Consider the following 13397-nt stretch of genomic DNA (forward strand, 5'->3'; position numbering starts at 1 on the left):
ACCGCTCGGTAAACTAACATCTAAAACCGCGTCTGTAACAATTGGTTGTCAGGAGTTGGATTCGGACCTGGGACTAAATTTGTTAGGCCCAAATTTTGGACACCAATTGTGTTAGTACTGTAACAATTGGTGTCGAGGAGTGAGATCGGACCCGAAGCGCGTTTAACGCGCTCAAAATTACAAGTGACCGAAATTTGTTTTGTTTTAAAATAAAAACCCGAATTTTGAAAGTCGCGCTATGGCGGATCAAGACGGCTGGGTTCCGGTAGAGAGTGAGGCAGGGTCGATCCAGGACCAAATTGAGGGACATGAGGGACATGAGGAGAGCGAAGCAGTGAGGGTGGCAGGTTCGCAAAATAGCGTCGTCGCGCACGAGGTTACGGGCGCGCAAAATGGCGCCTCGCACATGGCCACGGCGACCGCGCCCGCGACCGTAGTAGCGCCACCGGTGGATTTGAACCTTTTTTTTATGCAAATGAAGGCCCTTATGGACAAGAATAATGAAGAAGTGAAAAACAGTATGGGGGCAATGAGGGAGGACATGGGGGCCAATAGCCAATGGTTAGAACAAAGGATGGGGTCCAATAGCGAGAAATTGAGGGAGGACATGGGGTCCAATAGCGAGAAATTGAGGGAGGACATGGGGGCCCAGATCGGAGGGTTAGGGAGTAGAATAGAGGGATTAGACAATAGATTAGGGGAAATACAGGAGGGGTTAATGGGGGTAGAAAACAGAATGGCCGTTCAGGAGAATCAAATGGAAGGGATGAAAAAGGGGTTAGAGGGATTAGAAAACAGTATGGAAGGCAAATTGAGGGACATGAGGGACCAAGCAGAAAGGGAAGTTAAACAAATGGGGCAGCAGATAGAGGGGGTCAGAATGGGGGTAGAAATTAAATTGGATGCTCACAGGGAGGAAATGGAGCAGATGAGGGTGGCATCTGGGCAGGAGATGCAAGTGATGGGAGAAGAGATCAGAAGAGGTGTGAGTGAGGAGGTCGGAGGAGTGCGCGAGGAGGTGAGGCACTGTAAGGAGCGCATGGAGAAGGAGGTGAGAAAGGGGACTGTAAAATTGCAAGGTGGTATAGAGGAGTTGACGCTGGGAGTAGAACAACTGACAGTGGGACAAAAGGAGTTGGGGGACCAGGTAAAGAAGAACACAGCGGTAATAGAGGGTTTAAAATCGACACAGAAGGAGATGAAAAAGGACGTAGGGGTAATTAAAAAAGAGTGTCAGACGGTACATGAGGACCTGACGTGGAAAATGGACAAGGTGGTAGAGGTGATGGAGGTTAAAGAGCGGGAGGTGCGGGAGCACATAGAAAAAAATTAAGTGGAGTTAGAGGAAGAACTTAAAGGGGCGCACGAGGAGATGAAGGAGGTGAAGCAGAAATTAGAAGAAGTGGAAGAAGGGGTGAGCGAAATTAAGAAGCGACGGAGAGAGGATAAGAAAGAGATAAAGGAGGAAGTAAAAGAATTGGTCCAAAGTCTGTGTTCGGATCGTGATGATGTGCTCATTAACCGGATGAGGGATTCGCAGGTGATGGAGGAGAAGCGAAGAGAAAGAGGACCCGGTGTAAGTGGTGACCAATATGGTCGTGCGTATGATGCGCCAGGTGATTTAATAAGCTTGGGGGTCGAGATAGACCCGGATGTTCGTGAGAGGCCAAGAGTGAGGTGTATGGCTGGTCCGGAGGGTATGGAACGAGAGGTGCGAGGTGTGGGTGAGCAAGGTTGTGGTGGTATGGAATGGGTAGCGGGTTGCGGAAGTGTGACCCATGCATCGACACCAACAGGGGTAGTTGTTAGAGGGACAGGGGAGGCACGAGAGCCCCTTGGGGGTAATGTACTGTGGGGGCCCGGCCGGTTCGGCCCCGCGCTGACCCCGCAAGGGGCGACGCACGGGGTCCGGCAGGCGGGCAACGACTCGCATACGAGGTGGTCCCACAAGGTCCCACTCGCGCCGTATGACGGCAAGAGTGATCTACGCGCGTACCTGGCGCAGTTTGACTGTGTGTGTAAGGGCAACGGTTGGGGTGAGGACGAAGGTGGAGTACACCTGGTGGCCGCATTGCGCGGCGCGGCGGCGGAGGTGCTGACGGCATTACCAGCGGGTGCTCTCACCCTGCCAGCCCTCCGCGACGCCCTAATTAATCGATTCGGCATTGAACAGCAGAGCGAGCTTGTTAAAGCTCAGCTCGCGCTGCGAAAACGCAAGCCCCAGGAAGCCATCGGGGAACTTGCCCACGACATTCGCCGCGCAGTGGGGATCGCACATGCTAGCATGGCAGCGGATTCCCGGGAAAGCCTGGCGCTGGACCATTTTATCCAGGCCCTCCCGGATATTGAGCTCCGGCAACAGCTCGCCATGTAGCGCCCGCAGACTCTGAGCCAGGCGGCTGACGCTGCGGCCCGTTGGGAAGCAGCGAGGCCCCTGGCCCGGGGGAGCGAGCGTCACGCAATGGCGGTCCGCCAGGTGGGACCTCCGATGGAGGGCGGACCCCTTCGGGGGCCCGCCCCCGACGTGAGTCCTGACCTGGCGGGCATGGTCCGGAGGCTGGTGGACCAGCGCCTGGCGGGACCTGGACCATGGCAGGCGGCCCCGGAGGTGGCCCGCGGTGGACCACGAGCGGGTAATCCAATTCGGACCTTCAGGGGGGGAAATTTGGAATTCCGGAGACAAGCACCTTATCAGGTGAGGTGCTATACTTGCAACCGTCTGGGTCACCTGGCGCGGCACTGTCGAGCCACGCGCCGGGATGATCCCCGGCGGTTGAGGTCCTCAACTCCGCCCAGGGGGGAGCGGCTTAGCCGACCCCAGACACCCCCCCCCCCCCCCCCCGCCAGACCCCGGGAAACTAGAAGGCCTTACACCGGCGAGCAGGCGCCCCCGTGGATTGCCTCGGCTTTAGATGCCGAGGCGGGACCCAGTACCTCTGAATAAGGGGGGCTTATTAGTGCCAGAGGACTGGGGGATTGATGAGCGATGGGCCCGGTGGGTAAGGGTGGCATCCCTGCCACCCTTCCCATGTGGGGGCAAATGCGCACTAGCTTATGGGGTTGATGGCAGTGAAAACTAGCCCGGGTGGGTTAGGTTATATTGTTAGGGATCTAGCGAAGATGACATTAGGTAACGTTAAGTTTAGTTAGTGACTGATACCTGTAGTGGGGACGCAGGTAGTTTAGTGTGGATGATAATGACGAGGGAGCGCAATAGTTTAAAGGGACGACTGGGAAGCGCAAGTTTCAGAGGGGAGTAGTTAGATGAGATGATGCCGTGTGTGTGAGGATTGAACAGGTGTGATTGCACAGGTGTGCAACTGAACAGGTGTGTGGAGCAGTGTATGAGTAGTGAGTGTTGTGGATCGGCGCGAATGCGCTTGGGGAGAGAAGGGTGCAGGTGGCACCAGGTGTGAGAGCACAGGTGTGCAAGTACAGGTGTGTGGAATACATGGAGTAAGTGGTACGGAGTGGTGTGCATGGTGCGAAGGTGTGAATGGGGGAAGAGTGGACCCCCATCACGGATACCCGGGGCGGGAAGTGTAAGTGTTAGGTAGAGGGTATAGGTAAATTGTGGTTGGATATTGGCATTTGTGGTGCGGTTGCAGAATGGTATTGTGGATGGGTGCATTAGTGTTGTGGAAATGGCTGGGCGTGTAGCCTGTTAGTGTGTGTAGTTGGTTTGGGCACTCCACCACTGTGAGGATGTCGGCCAGGTGAGGCCGCAGGTGGGCTCTGGGAGCCGTTAGTGTCAGTGGGTGCCTGAGGATCCCGGGTGTGGATCGGGCAGCCCGTGCCAGAGAGGGCACTGAGGGGGTGAGAGTGCGAGAGGGCCTTCCCCAGTTAATTAGGTTAGGGTGAGGAGCAGGTAAGCTCGGGTGGCAACTACAGTGGTGGAGGTGTGCAGGTGGGTAGACCTGCTGGGAGAGCTACACGTCACAGCCCAGAAATTGTGCGAGAGCACCGAGTGTTGAATCGGGGGAGTGAGACCCCAAATTGAGAGGCACCACAGTTTGGTCAATGGGAATTGGTTTTTAGAACCCATAGTGTAAGTTGGCCAATGGATTGGCAGGGAAAGACCCCGGGTAATGTAAAGTTGTTAAAGTCATTTAGGAAATAGTTAGGATTGATGAACCTGTCGCACCATACGCAGCCACTTACCTGAGGTGATGATGATGACTCCACACCTGTGTTTTCTTTGTTCTGTGTGCAGGAAAGGAGAATTGCTGTTGGATTTGTGAGACGCATCACGACGTGGATGAGACATTGGGGTGATTCCATCTCTCCCCTTAGGAGGGACTGATGATGAATTGGTGATGGCAAATTTTGATGTTGAGTTGGAGATGGCAAATTTTGATGAGAGTTGGAAATGGCAAATTTGATTGGTTAGGAGGGAGAGAAGACGAATTTGGTTTATGGGAGGAACGGGGAAGACAGTAGGGACGTTTGTTGATGTGTAAAGTAGATGTTTATGGGTAGTGTTGTGTTTTGTGGATACAGTAAGGGGTAAGGGAGGGGCAATGTAGGTTACTTGGTGGGGGGGGGGGCGTACGGTAGGAACGTACCTGTCTCACCTGGTTCCCATGTGCCCCCAGTGTGCATCATCTTGTATTGCGTGCACTTTTGCGCCCTTACCACCTTACTCACTTGTCTTCTTCTTTTGTCTCCCACCTCCGAGGATCTGGCTTTGGGGCAGAGAGAGAGGAGAGAGAGGTGCTGGCTCTGCAGTTGTGGGCCTGCACTTTCGCTGCTTGCTGCCGGGATCGATACACCATATGGACCGCAATTTTTGTGGCCGCCCACCATGGACCGCAGTCTTTTGCGGGCAAGCACCACCCGTGGATGGACCCCTGGGTCAACGTGGCACCTATGCCATACAGGTGAACCACTTATAGTTGGCCCCCCTGACGGCCACAATTTAGAAATGGACGCGGTTGGCGCCTTTCTTTATTTTTGAAAGAAGCCAGAAGGCCAAGTACACCACATGAAGGCAAGACCAGCGGCAGAACATCGGCCGGCTGCGACACCACCGGTGACTATGAACACTTTATTGGTGCACCGGATGGTGCTGACTGTGTTATGGGGTGGTGCTTTTGGTGCTTGGATGGGGTGCTCTGCACATTATTAAAGGCCATAAGGCCACAGAGCACTCGTGGGTTGGTGTATCGATGCTGGCATGCGTGCTCTCTCTATGCATAACATCTGCATGTGTTCCTCCAAAAACAGGTCCTGGATCGTAGTGTAAATATCAGTGTAGTCTTGTATAAATGATGCTCCCTACCGGCTGTATGTTTAGTTTGAGGATTCTTTCCACGATTCGGTTATCCTGTGGGTGTGTTTCTGTGAGGAGAAGGGTGCAACGTCGCAGGGGGACATATTTACTCATTTGTGAACATCTGTAAAACTGTCGCACTCAGGGTTGAGTTAATAGTAGAGGGAACTACATCTGAGTGCCACACTAACGTAGGTAAAAATTTATCGGGTCGGTACGCCCCGACGTAGAGAAGGGTGCAATGTTGCGGATATGGGATTTGGCCTCCATCCATATCCGCTTGTAAATATTCCCCTATTTCCCCAATACTTCCCAACTATCCCCAATCCCCCATTCCCTAGTCCCATTTTCTGTAAACAACACTCTGTAGAACCGACCTTCCCCTATTTCCCACATTAAATGTCGTGCCCAGGTTCACCGCATCTCACGTAGACAACTATAGGACATCTTGCTAGTTATTCTTAGTCTATGTCAGTTAAGGACTCGTTTCCATTAATTCTGACTCTTCGTTGCACCAGAATGTGATTGTATGGCACCGTTAGAAAGTTTAGGACCTCCCAATACCTCCCCGCAGCTCTTCCTCATGGTACAACAACAACAACAACAGCGGCGGCGGCGCGGGGAGTGTGCGTCCTCACTCCGGCTTGGTTAGCCGCCATTGAACATGTGCTCCGACGGGGTTACCACGTAGGGGCTCGCTGTCAGATCCTCGTCAAGGGCGGAGCCCGGTAACCCCCCGCACCCAATAAGAAGCGGCGGACCGATTCCATCTGGGGCGGAGCTAACGAGCCGAGGGCGTGTCACTCCCCGCTGGGCATGCGCAGGAAGACGGAGGTGACGTCAGATGCGCCTCAGCTTGGAGAAGAAAGGACGCCACCTCCTATCGCTGAGAAATACCTCCCCGCATCTCTGGACCGGACCGGGTCGATTCTGCCCCTGAGCCAAGGTGCACCTTGAGCTATCGACTGCCTGCCCTTCCCTGCCATCAATCCCCGTGTAAGTCAGTCTTGTCCCGTTTGTCTGTGGTCTGTCGGGAATAAGATAAGACTGTGTCTAAGTGCCCATCTTGCTGTGCTTTACCTCTTGCCGTGTAATCTACCCGTTTCTGCATCACCAATATTATATCCTCCTCCGGAGGTCTTGAGAACTGTACCCCTTGTGTCGTTGCATTAATCCCAGCCGTTGTGTCCTTTCCTTCATTGATTTAGCATAGCGCGATTTGGCCAACGTTCGAGTGGAATCGGGCGGGATAGGGTTCTAATCGGGGAGTACCTGTGCGGACGCGGTAATACCAAACCGCTCGGTAAACTAACATCTAAAACCGCGTCTGTAACAATATATATATATATATATATATATATATATATATATATATATATATATATATATATACACATATATATATATATATATATGTCGGGCAGGGCGTATACATACAGGGTAACCCAAAAAAACCTCCCGCATTTCAAAGGTAAATGAAAAAAAATGGTTAAAGATAATCAAGATATTATTTGCACACATGAAACTTCATTCAATAGTTTTTATTCATCATGTTTTAAAGATGACATCCTCCAAATGGTGGCCGTCATTGTCTATACACGCTTGGAGGCGATTTCTGAAGGCTGCCATGGCTCGACGGGTCATGTCGGGTGGAACAGCGGCTATATCCTGCTGAATAGCAACCTTAAGGGCTTCAAGAGTTTGGGGTCGATGAGTATACACTCGTGATTTAAGGTAGCCCCACAGAAAAAAATCATAAGGGGCGAGGTCAGGGGAACGGGCCGGCCACCCAACATCGCCACGCAACGAGATCACCCGATCCGGAAACATTTCCCTCAGCACTTGCAATGATCTTCGAGCTGTGTGTGCCGTAGCTCCATCTTGCTGAAACTACGCATCGAGTTCTTCAAGCTCAAGGTGTTCGAGTTGTGGCCTTAGAAAGTTTTCGAGCATATCAATATAACGGACAGAAGTTACGGTAACAGTTACACCACCCTCTTCAAAGAAATAAGGACCCACGATGCCAACATCGGCAACAGCGCACCACACAGTCACTCGATCGGAGTGCAACGGTCTTTCGTGTAGCATGCGAGGGTTGTCTTCAGACCAATGGCGAAAATTTTGTTTGTTGACAGAGCCACTCAAATGAAAATGAGCTTCGTCACTGCACAAGAGAACAGCATCTTCTGGAACACGTTGCAGAATGTTCTCGCATAACTCCCTGCGGCTTATCCAGTCTCTCGCATTGAGTTCTTGCACAACCGTCATTTTGTATGGATGGAAGTGGAGGTCTTTGTGTAAGATTCTCCTTGCAGTTTCCCGGGATATCCCTTCAGCTAAAGCATGCTTCCGCGCAGAACGTCTCGGAGACTGCACAACAGATCGCCTCAAGGCTTCAATATTCTCAGGCGTACGAGCGCTCCTAGGTCGACCAGGTGATTTTCTTTTCAAAGCTGAGCCTGTTGCCCTGAAATTCTCAACCCACTGCAAGATGGTTTTCCGATCTGGAACGTTTTGGTTCTGTGGAATACTGAAACGTCTTCGAAAGGCCCTCTGCACGGCGATCATGGAACGGTTGTTTGTGAAGAACGCTTCGACAGCGAACGCATGGTGTGCTCCCGACCACGCCATGTTGGCGACTGAGGACGGTTGGGGTTGGGCTACCAACAGACCCTAGCCCCGCCCCTCCCGCCTCACTACTGCCAGTGCTACAGCCTTTCGAAATGTGGGAGGTTTTTTTGGGTCACCCTGTATATATATATACCTAATTATTATTTATATACCTAATAATTCAGTTTTTTTCTTTTTAATAAATTTGCAAAACTTTCTAAAATCCTGTTTTCTCTCTGTCATTATGGGGTATTGAGTGTAGATTGATGAGGGAAAAAATGAATTTAAACGATTTCATCATACGGCTGCAACATAACAAAATGTGAAAAAAGTGAAGGGGTCTGAATACTTTCTGAATGCACTGTATATATATATATATACAGACTTGGCTTTAATATGGAATTATTTTTTTTCTTGACTTGGGTTTACTTTCTTAACTCAGTGTATCAATCTGGTGAGTTTCTTTTACACTTTGGTGATTTATTTGTTAAAAGAACCATGTCACTGATTGTCTGTCGCAGCAAGAAGTCAACAACAGGATTATATCACAGGTGGTGTGGCAAAATGTACGGACAGGTGCATTTGATGATTGGCTTCACAGTCGGGTATACAAGGGTTGTTGCATTCTGTATTAGTGGAAAACAACTGCTGCACGTCTCCAAAAGTTATTGCCGCTTCCTCTGGAGATGGTCCGTCAACTCGACAATGCTGTTTGTCATAGAGTAGTGGCTTTACGAAATTACGGCATGAAACAGCGTGCTATTGATCGGCAGTATGGCATCACTCAAGGTCAGGTGTCAAAAATCCTGAAACGAAATGCTCAGAGGTGTGTCCTTACTCCAATACCGAGGCCAGGACGTCCCCGCAGAACCACAATGAGGGATGATCGCCAGCTGCACCGGTTAGTCCGCAATGGCCGTACCAAGTCAGCTAATCGGCTTAGGGCTGAGTGGCAGCAACTGACAAATGTGCCTGTATCCAGAAGGCTAGTCAACCAACGACTGGTTCAAGCAGGCTATCGTGCCAGGCGTCCCCTGAGAAAGCCACGCCTGACCAGACAACACCGCCAGCGCCGATTGCAGTGGGCCAGAGAGCACCGTCAATGGCAGCCAGGACACTGGAATCACGTGACCTTCAGTGATGAGTCTAGATTTCTGGTCTATCGTCAAGATGGCCGCGTCCGAGTGCGCAGACAAGTGCATGAAGCCTACAACAAAGATTGTATAGTGCCAAGCTGGAGGTGGTGGGGTGACCGTTTGGGCTGCTTTTCATGCAGGGGGCAAAACTGACCTGGTTGTTCTGAATGGAAACCTGAACCAGTTCAAGTACAGGGCCATTCTGGAAGAAACATTGCTTCCATTTGGTCGTGCAGCCTTTCGAGGAAACATTGTCTTCCAAGATGACAATGCACGGCCTCATCGTGCTCGCATGATCCAACACTTTCTTGCTGACCGTGGTGTAGAGCATATGGAGTGGCCTGCCATGTCCCCGGATATGAATCCGACAGAGAACTTGTGGGCAGAATTAACGCGTCAAATCGACCACTTGGACCAGCAGCCGACCTCTGTGCGTGAATTGCAGCAGGCTATTGTCACTGCATGGCAAGCGATTCCTGTCCAAACCTTGGCAAATCTCGTAAACAGCATGCCTCAACGTGTACGTGCTCTCCTGAATGCTCGTGGGGGTTACACGAAGTACTGAACTGTTTTACTGTCCATAATCCCAGTCGTAATTTAACTTTTGTTTTTGTTTTAAAAAATTTGGCTAATGTGCAAAATAAAGAGATACTTCTGGAAAACGCACAGAAGTTTAACACAGTACTGTCCGTGAATTGAGTTCGATATCAGTTTACATCACTTTCAAGGATCAATTTATTTGTTTCGAAATGTCAAATGTGGTTTTTGTTTCTTTTAAAGGTCACATTAACAAAATCTAGAATAATTTCAACATAATTCCAATTAACTTTTGGTTCTAAGTCATGTTGAAAAGTAAGTTCACCCCCCCAAAAAAATATTCCATATTAAATACCAAATCTATATATATAGTAAGTCGTAAATTCTTCCTGCACATATTTTTCAGTTATTTAGTTTTCTCCGGTTATTCGTTTGTTTCTCGACTTTGCCTCTCATTTTAAACATTGGCTGACAATTAACTGTGGTTGTCTTGTATTTAAATTTTTCAACAAACAGAGAGAGACTTGTGCTTCCAAAGATTGTCAAAGTATTTTGTTCACGTGAAAAAACTTCACCAAACAAGCAAATGTCTCAAATACATTGATTGGCTTGCAGGATGGTCAAGTCTGGAGGTGTGTATGTAGACTCGTCTTTGGATATTTCCATAATCTTCTCATGACATTCCCCCATCCCTACCTGCAATATTTTATTTTTTAATATACTTTTTTAACGTTAAAGGCTTCTGTCACGAACTATATAGTCCTCATCGAGGCCAGGCCTTAAAAGAGAAGAGAAGTGTATGATGAAAAGTGTGTGATTAAAACTGTAGTATGAAAAGTGTATGATGTTTGTTTGCAAGAAAGAGAGATTGAAGCTAGCCAGCTTCAAAGTAAGACCAGCAATCCTGACACGGAGAGTGAAAGATGGTTCCGGGCACCACTTTAACGCTCCTAAGTCAGAACGGTAGAAATACCGGAGGCGGTTGCTGTCTACAACCTACTACCAAACCCAACCCTTTTACTTGCAGGGTTACTGTGTTTCATCTCCTCCCCTTCCCTATTTCCACTTTTGTTCTTAATTTATTAATTTGCTTGTGTCCAACTGTACATTCACTGTCACTATGTTGCCTTTTACCCTCTGTCAACTCATTTTTCTGTGAGTCCCGATTTTTTTTTGGAAACAGCTGGCGATGTACTGCCCAGTAGGATACTGTAATACAGTGTAATAGTAATACTGTCCTCATAGATATTGTTGCTCGTTATTCCAGCTGAAGTGATAAAGAACGCTGAGCATGTCAGATATCGCTCGCTCTATAAATCCTTTCTGTTGCTGAAACATTCTGGTTCCTCAACACCCCTCCGAACATGAAAGGAATAAAACACCCACATTGCTATATGGCTCTCAGCAAAAGGTTAATTTGTTTCTGTTTTGCCATGAAATTGGTAAGCGAGACTTATTTTTACAAACAGCATATTCAGGTGCATTATGCTTCAGAACGTTTATTAATCATAATACCAAAAATAATAGTAAAATAATTCCATGATGTACAAATTTCAAAGTTTTGTGAGAAAATTTCAAAGTTTTGTGAGAATTCCGTATATGCCAAGAAGAAGAGAAAAATGGGTAACTGTCTAAACAACCATTAGTCGTACCAGAAGCAGATGTGTTGAGCGCCAAATTCAGTCTTTTCTTGGTGCTCGGCCTGGAAACTGGCTCCAGACTGGAGGGATCAAGGGAGCAGAGATGAACATCAAATTTGCTATGCAAGACACAGTATTTCAATCAACCAGTGCATTCCATTCTAAATCCTTGTGCATATACAGGATTGTGATCTTGTCTCCACTAGCAAGACCTGAACTAGTTAAAAGCAGACACAAACTCCTCGTTTCCTGTTATCAGAAGCCCGAACCAGGATGATCCATTAGGTTTTCATGAGTGATCGTGCTGGTTTGGAAGCAGCTAGTGTATGATCACAAGTCGAGTCATGTCAAATCTGGCATTAACTAGTTCAGAAGTAGCTGAGACAAGGCATACACTCTCATAAGAAACAGACGTGCCAGCTGGTTAACAATGACCACCAAATCTACCTACATAATAGGGATAGTTTGAAAGCCCATTATTATAACAGATCATAACTGTACAGCTGAGAATATCCAGAGGTGGTGAGAAATAGGTAAAACTAGCTAACATTCTATGTATGCACATGTGCCGGGAGAAGAGAGACAACAATCTCAAATAAATGATTAAAAATAAATAATTTCTAAGTGTCATCAAATAATTCAAACAGCTGTTGAATAAAAAGAGTTAATCAACTTCTTTTTAAGGTAGAATAATTATTTATGCAATCTACAGCTTGAATGTTAGCTAATAATATAGCTATCACAGTAGCCTCAGAACATATTAGGAAATTGTCATCATTCATAATTAACTGGACGGTATTCATAGAATACTTACCCTGCACAGTCAACTTGGTGCGAGCCAACTGTTCTGTTTTTGAACGTTTTTGTCCCCCGTCGCACAGCGTAGCGAAAGGGGGACTATGGCTTTCCCCTCCGTCCGTGTGTCTGTCCGTCCGTCCGTCTGTCCGTGCGTGCGTGTGTGCGTGCGGGCGTGCGTGTTTGCGTGCGGGCTGTGTGCGTGCGTAAGCGAAGGACCGCATTCAAATTTGGTGTGTGGGTGCAACCCACGTCAAAATCCAAGATGGCCGCCGCCATGTATGTCTGATGCCATGTATGTCTGAACCTTGTGAGATGAATATCTTGAAAAATAAGCGAAGTACCAACTTCTAATCTGGTGTGTGGGTGTATCTAGGCATAAGGAAGAACGCCATTTAAAATTGGGTCGCCACGTCAAAATCCAAGATGGCCACCGCCATGTATGTCTGAACCTTGTGAGATGAATATCTTGAAAAATAAGTGAAGTACCAACTTCTAATCTGGTGTGTGGGTGTATCTAGGCACAAGGAAGTACGCCGTTTAAAATTGGGTCTCCACGTCAAAATCCAAGATGGCCGCCACCATATATATGTCTGAACCTTCTGAGCAAAATATCTTGAAAAATAAGCGAAGTACCAACTTCTAATTTGGTGTGTGGGTGTATCTCGGAATAAGGAAGAACGCCATTGAAAATTGGGTCGCCACGTCAAAATCCAAGATGGCCGCCACCATATATATGTCTGAACCTTGTGAGCGAAATATCTCGAAAAATAAGCGAAGTACCAACTTCTAATCTGGTGTGTGGGTGTATCTAGGCACAAGGAAGAACGCTGTTTAAAATTGGGTCGCCACGTCAAAATCCAAGATGGCCGCCGCCATGTATGTCTGAACCTTGTGAGATGAATATCTTGAAAAATAAGCGAAGTACCAACTTCTAATTTGGTGTGTAGGTGTATCTCGGCATAAGGAAGAACGCTATTGAAAATTGGGTCGCCACGACAAAATCCAAGATGGCCGCCACCATATATATGTCTGAACCTTGTGAGCGAAATATCTTGAAAAATAAGCGAAGTACCAACTTCTAATCTGGTGTGTGGGTGTATCTAGGCACAAGCAAGAAGGCTGTTTAAAATTGGGTCTCCACGTCAAAATATAAGATGGCCGCCGCCATGTATGTCTGAACCTTGTGAGATGAATATCTTGAAAAATAAGCGAAGTACCAACTTCTAATTTGGTGTGTGGGTGTATCTCGGTATAAGGAAGAACACTATTGTAAATTGGGTCGCCACGTCAAAATCCAAGATGGCCGCCACCATATATATGTCTGAACATTGTGAGTGAAATATCTTGAAAAATAAGCAAAGTACCAACTTCTAATCTGGTGTTTGGGTGTATCTAGGCACAAGG

At 48.0% G+C, this 13397-nt stretch overlaps 1 protein-coding gene across 2 annotated transcripts in view; it reads right to left on the bottom strand.

Moving 5' to 3' along the window:
• Positions 1-13397, bottom strand: part of MPHOSPH9 (M-phase phosphoprotein 9) — a 164343-nt gene that overhangs the window by 39685 nt on the left and 111261 nt on the right. For both annotated transcript variants that reach the window (XM_078780351.1, XM_078780352.1), the window contains exon 23: positions 11208-11275. In XM_078780351.1, the coding sequence (XP_078636477.1) occupies positions 11208-11275 (68 nt within the window). The remainder of the gene's footprint in view (positions 1-11207; positions 11276-13397) is intronic.

Source organism: Myxine glutinosa, chromosome 6, assembly GCF_964187855.1.
Source record: "Myxine glutinosa chromosome 6, kmMyxGlut1.1, whole genome shotgun sequence".
NCBI classification, from domain to species: Eukaryota; Metazoa; Chordata; class Myxini; order Myxiniformes; family Myxinidae; genus Myxine; species Myxine glutinosa.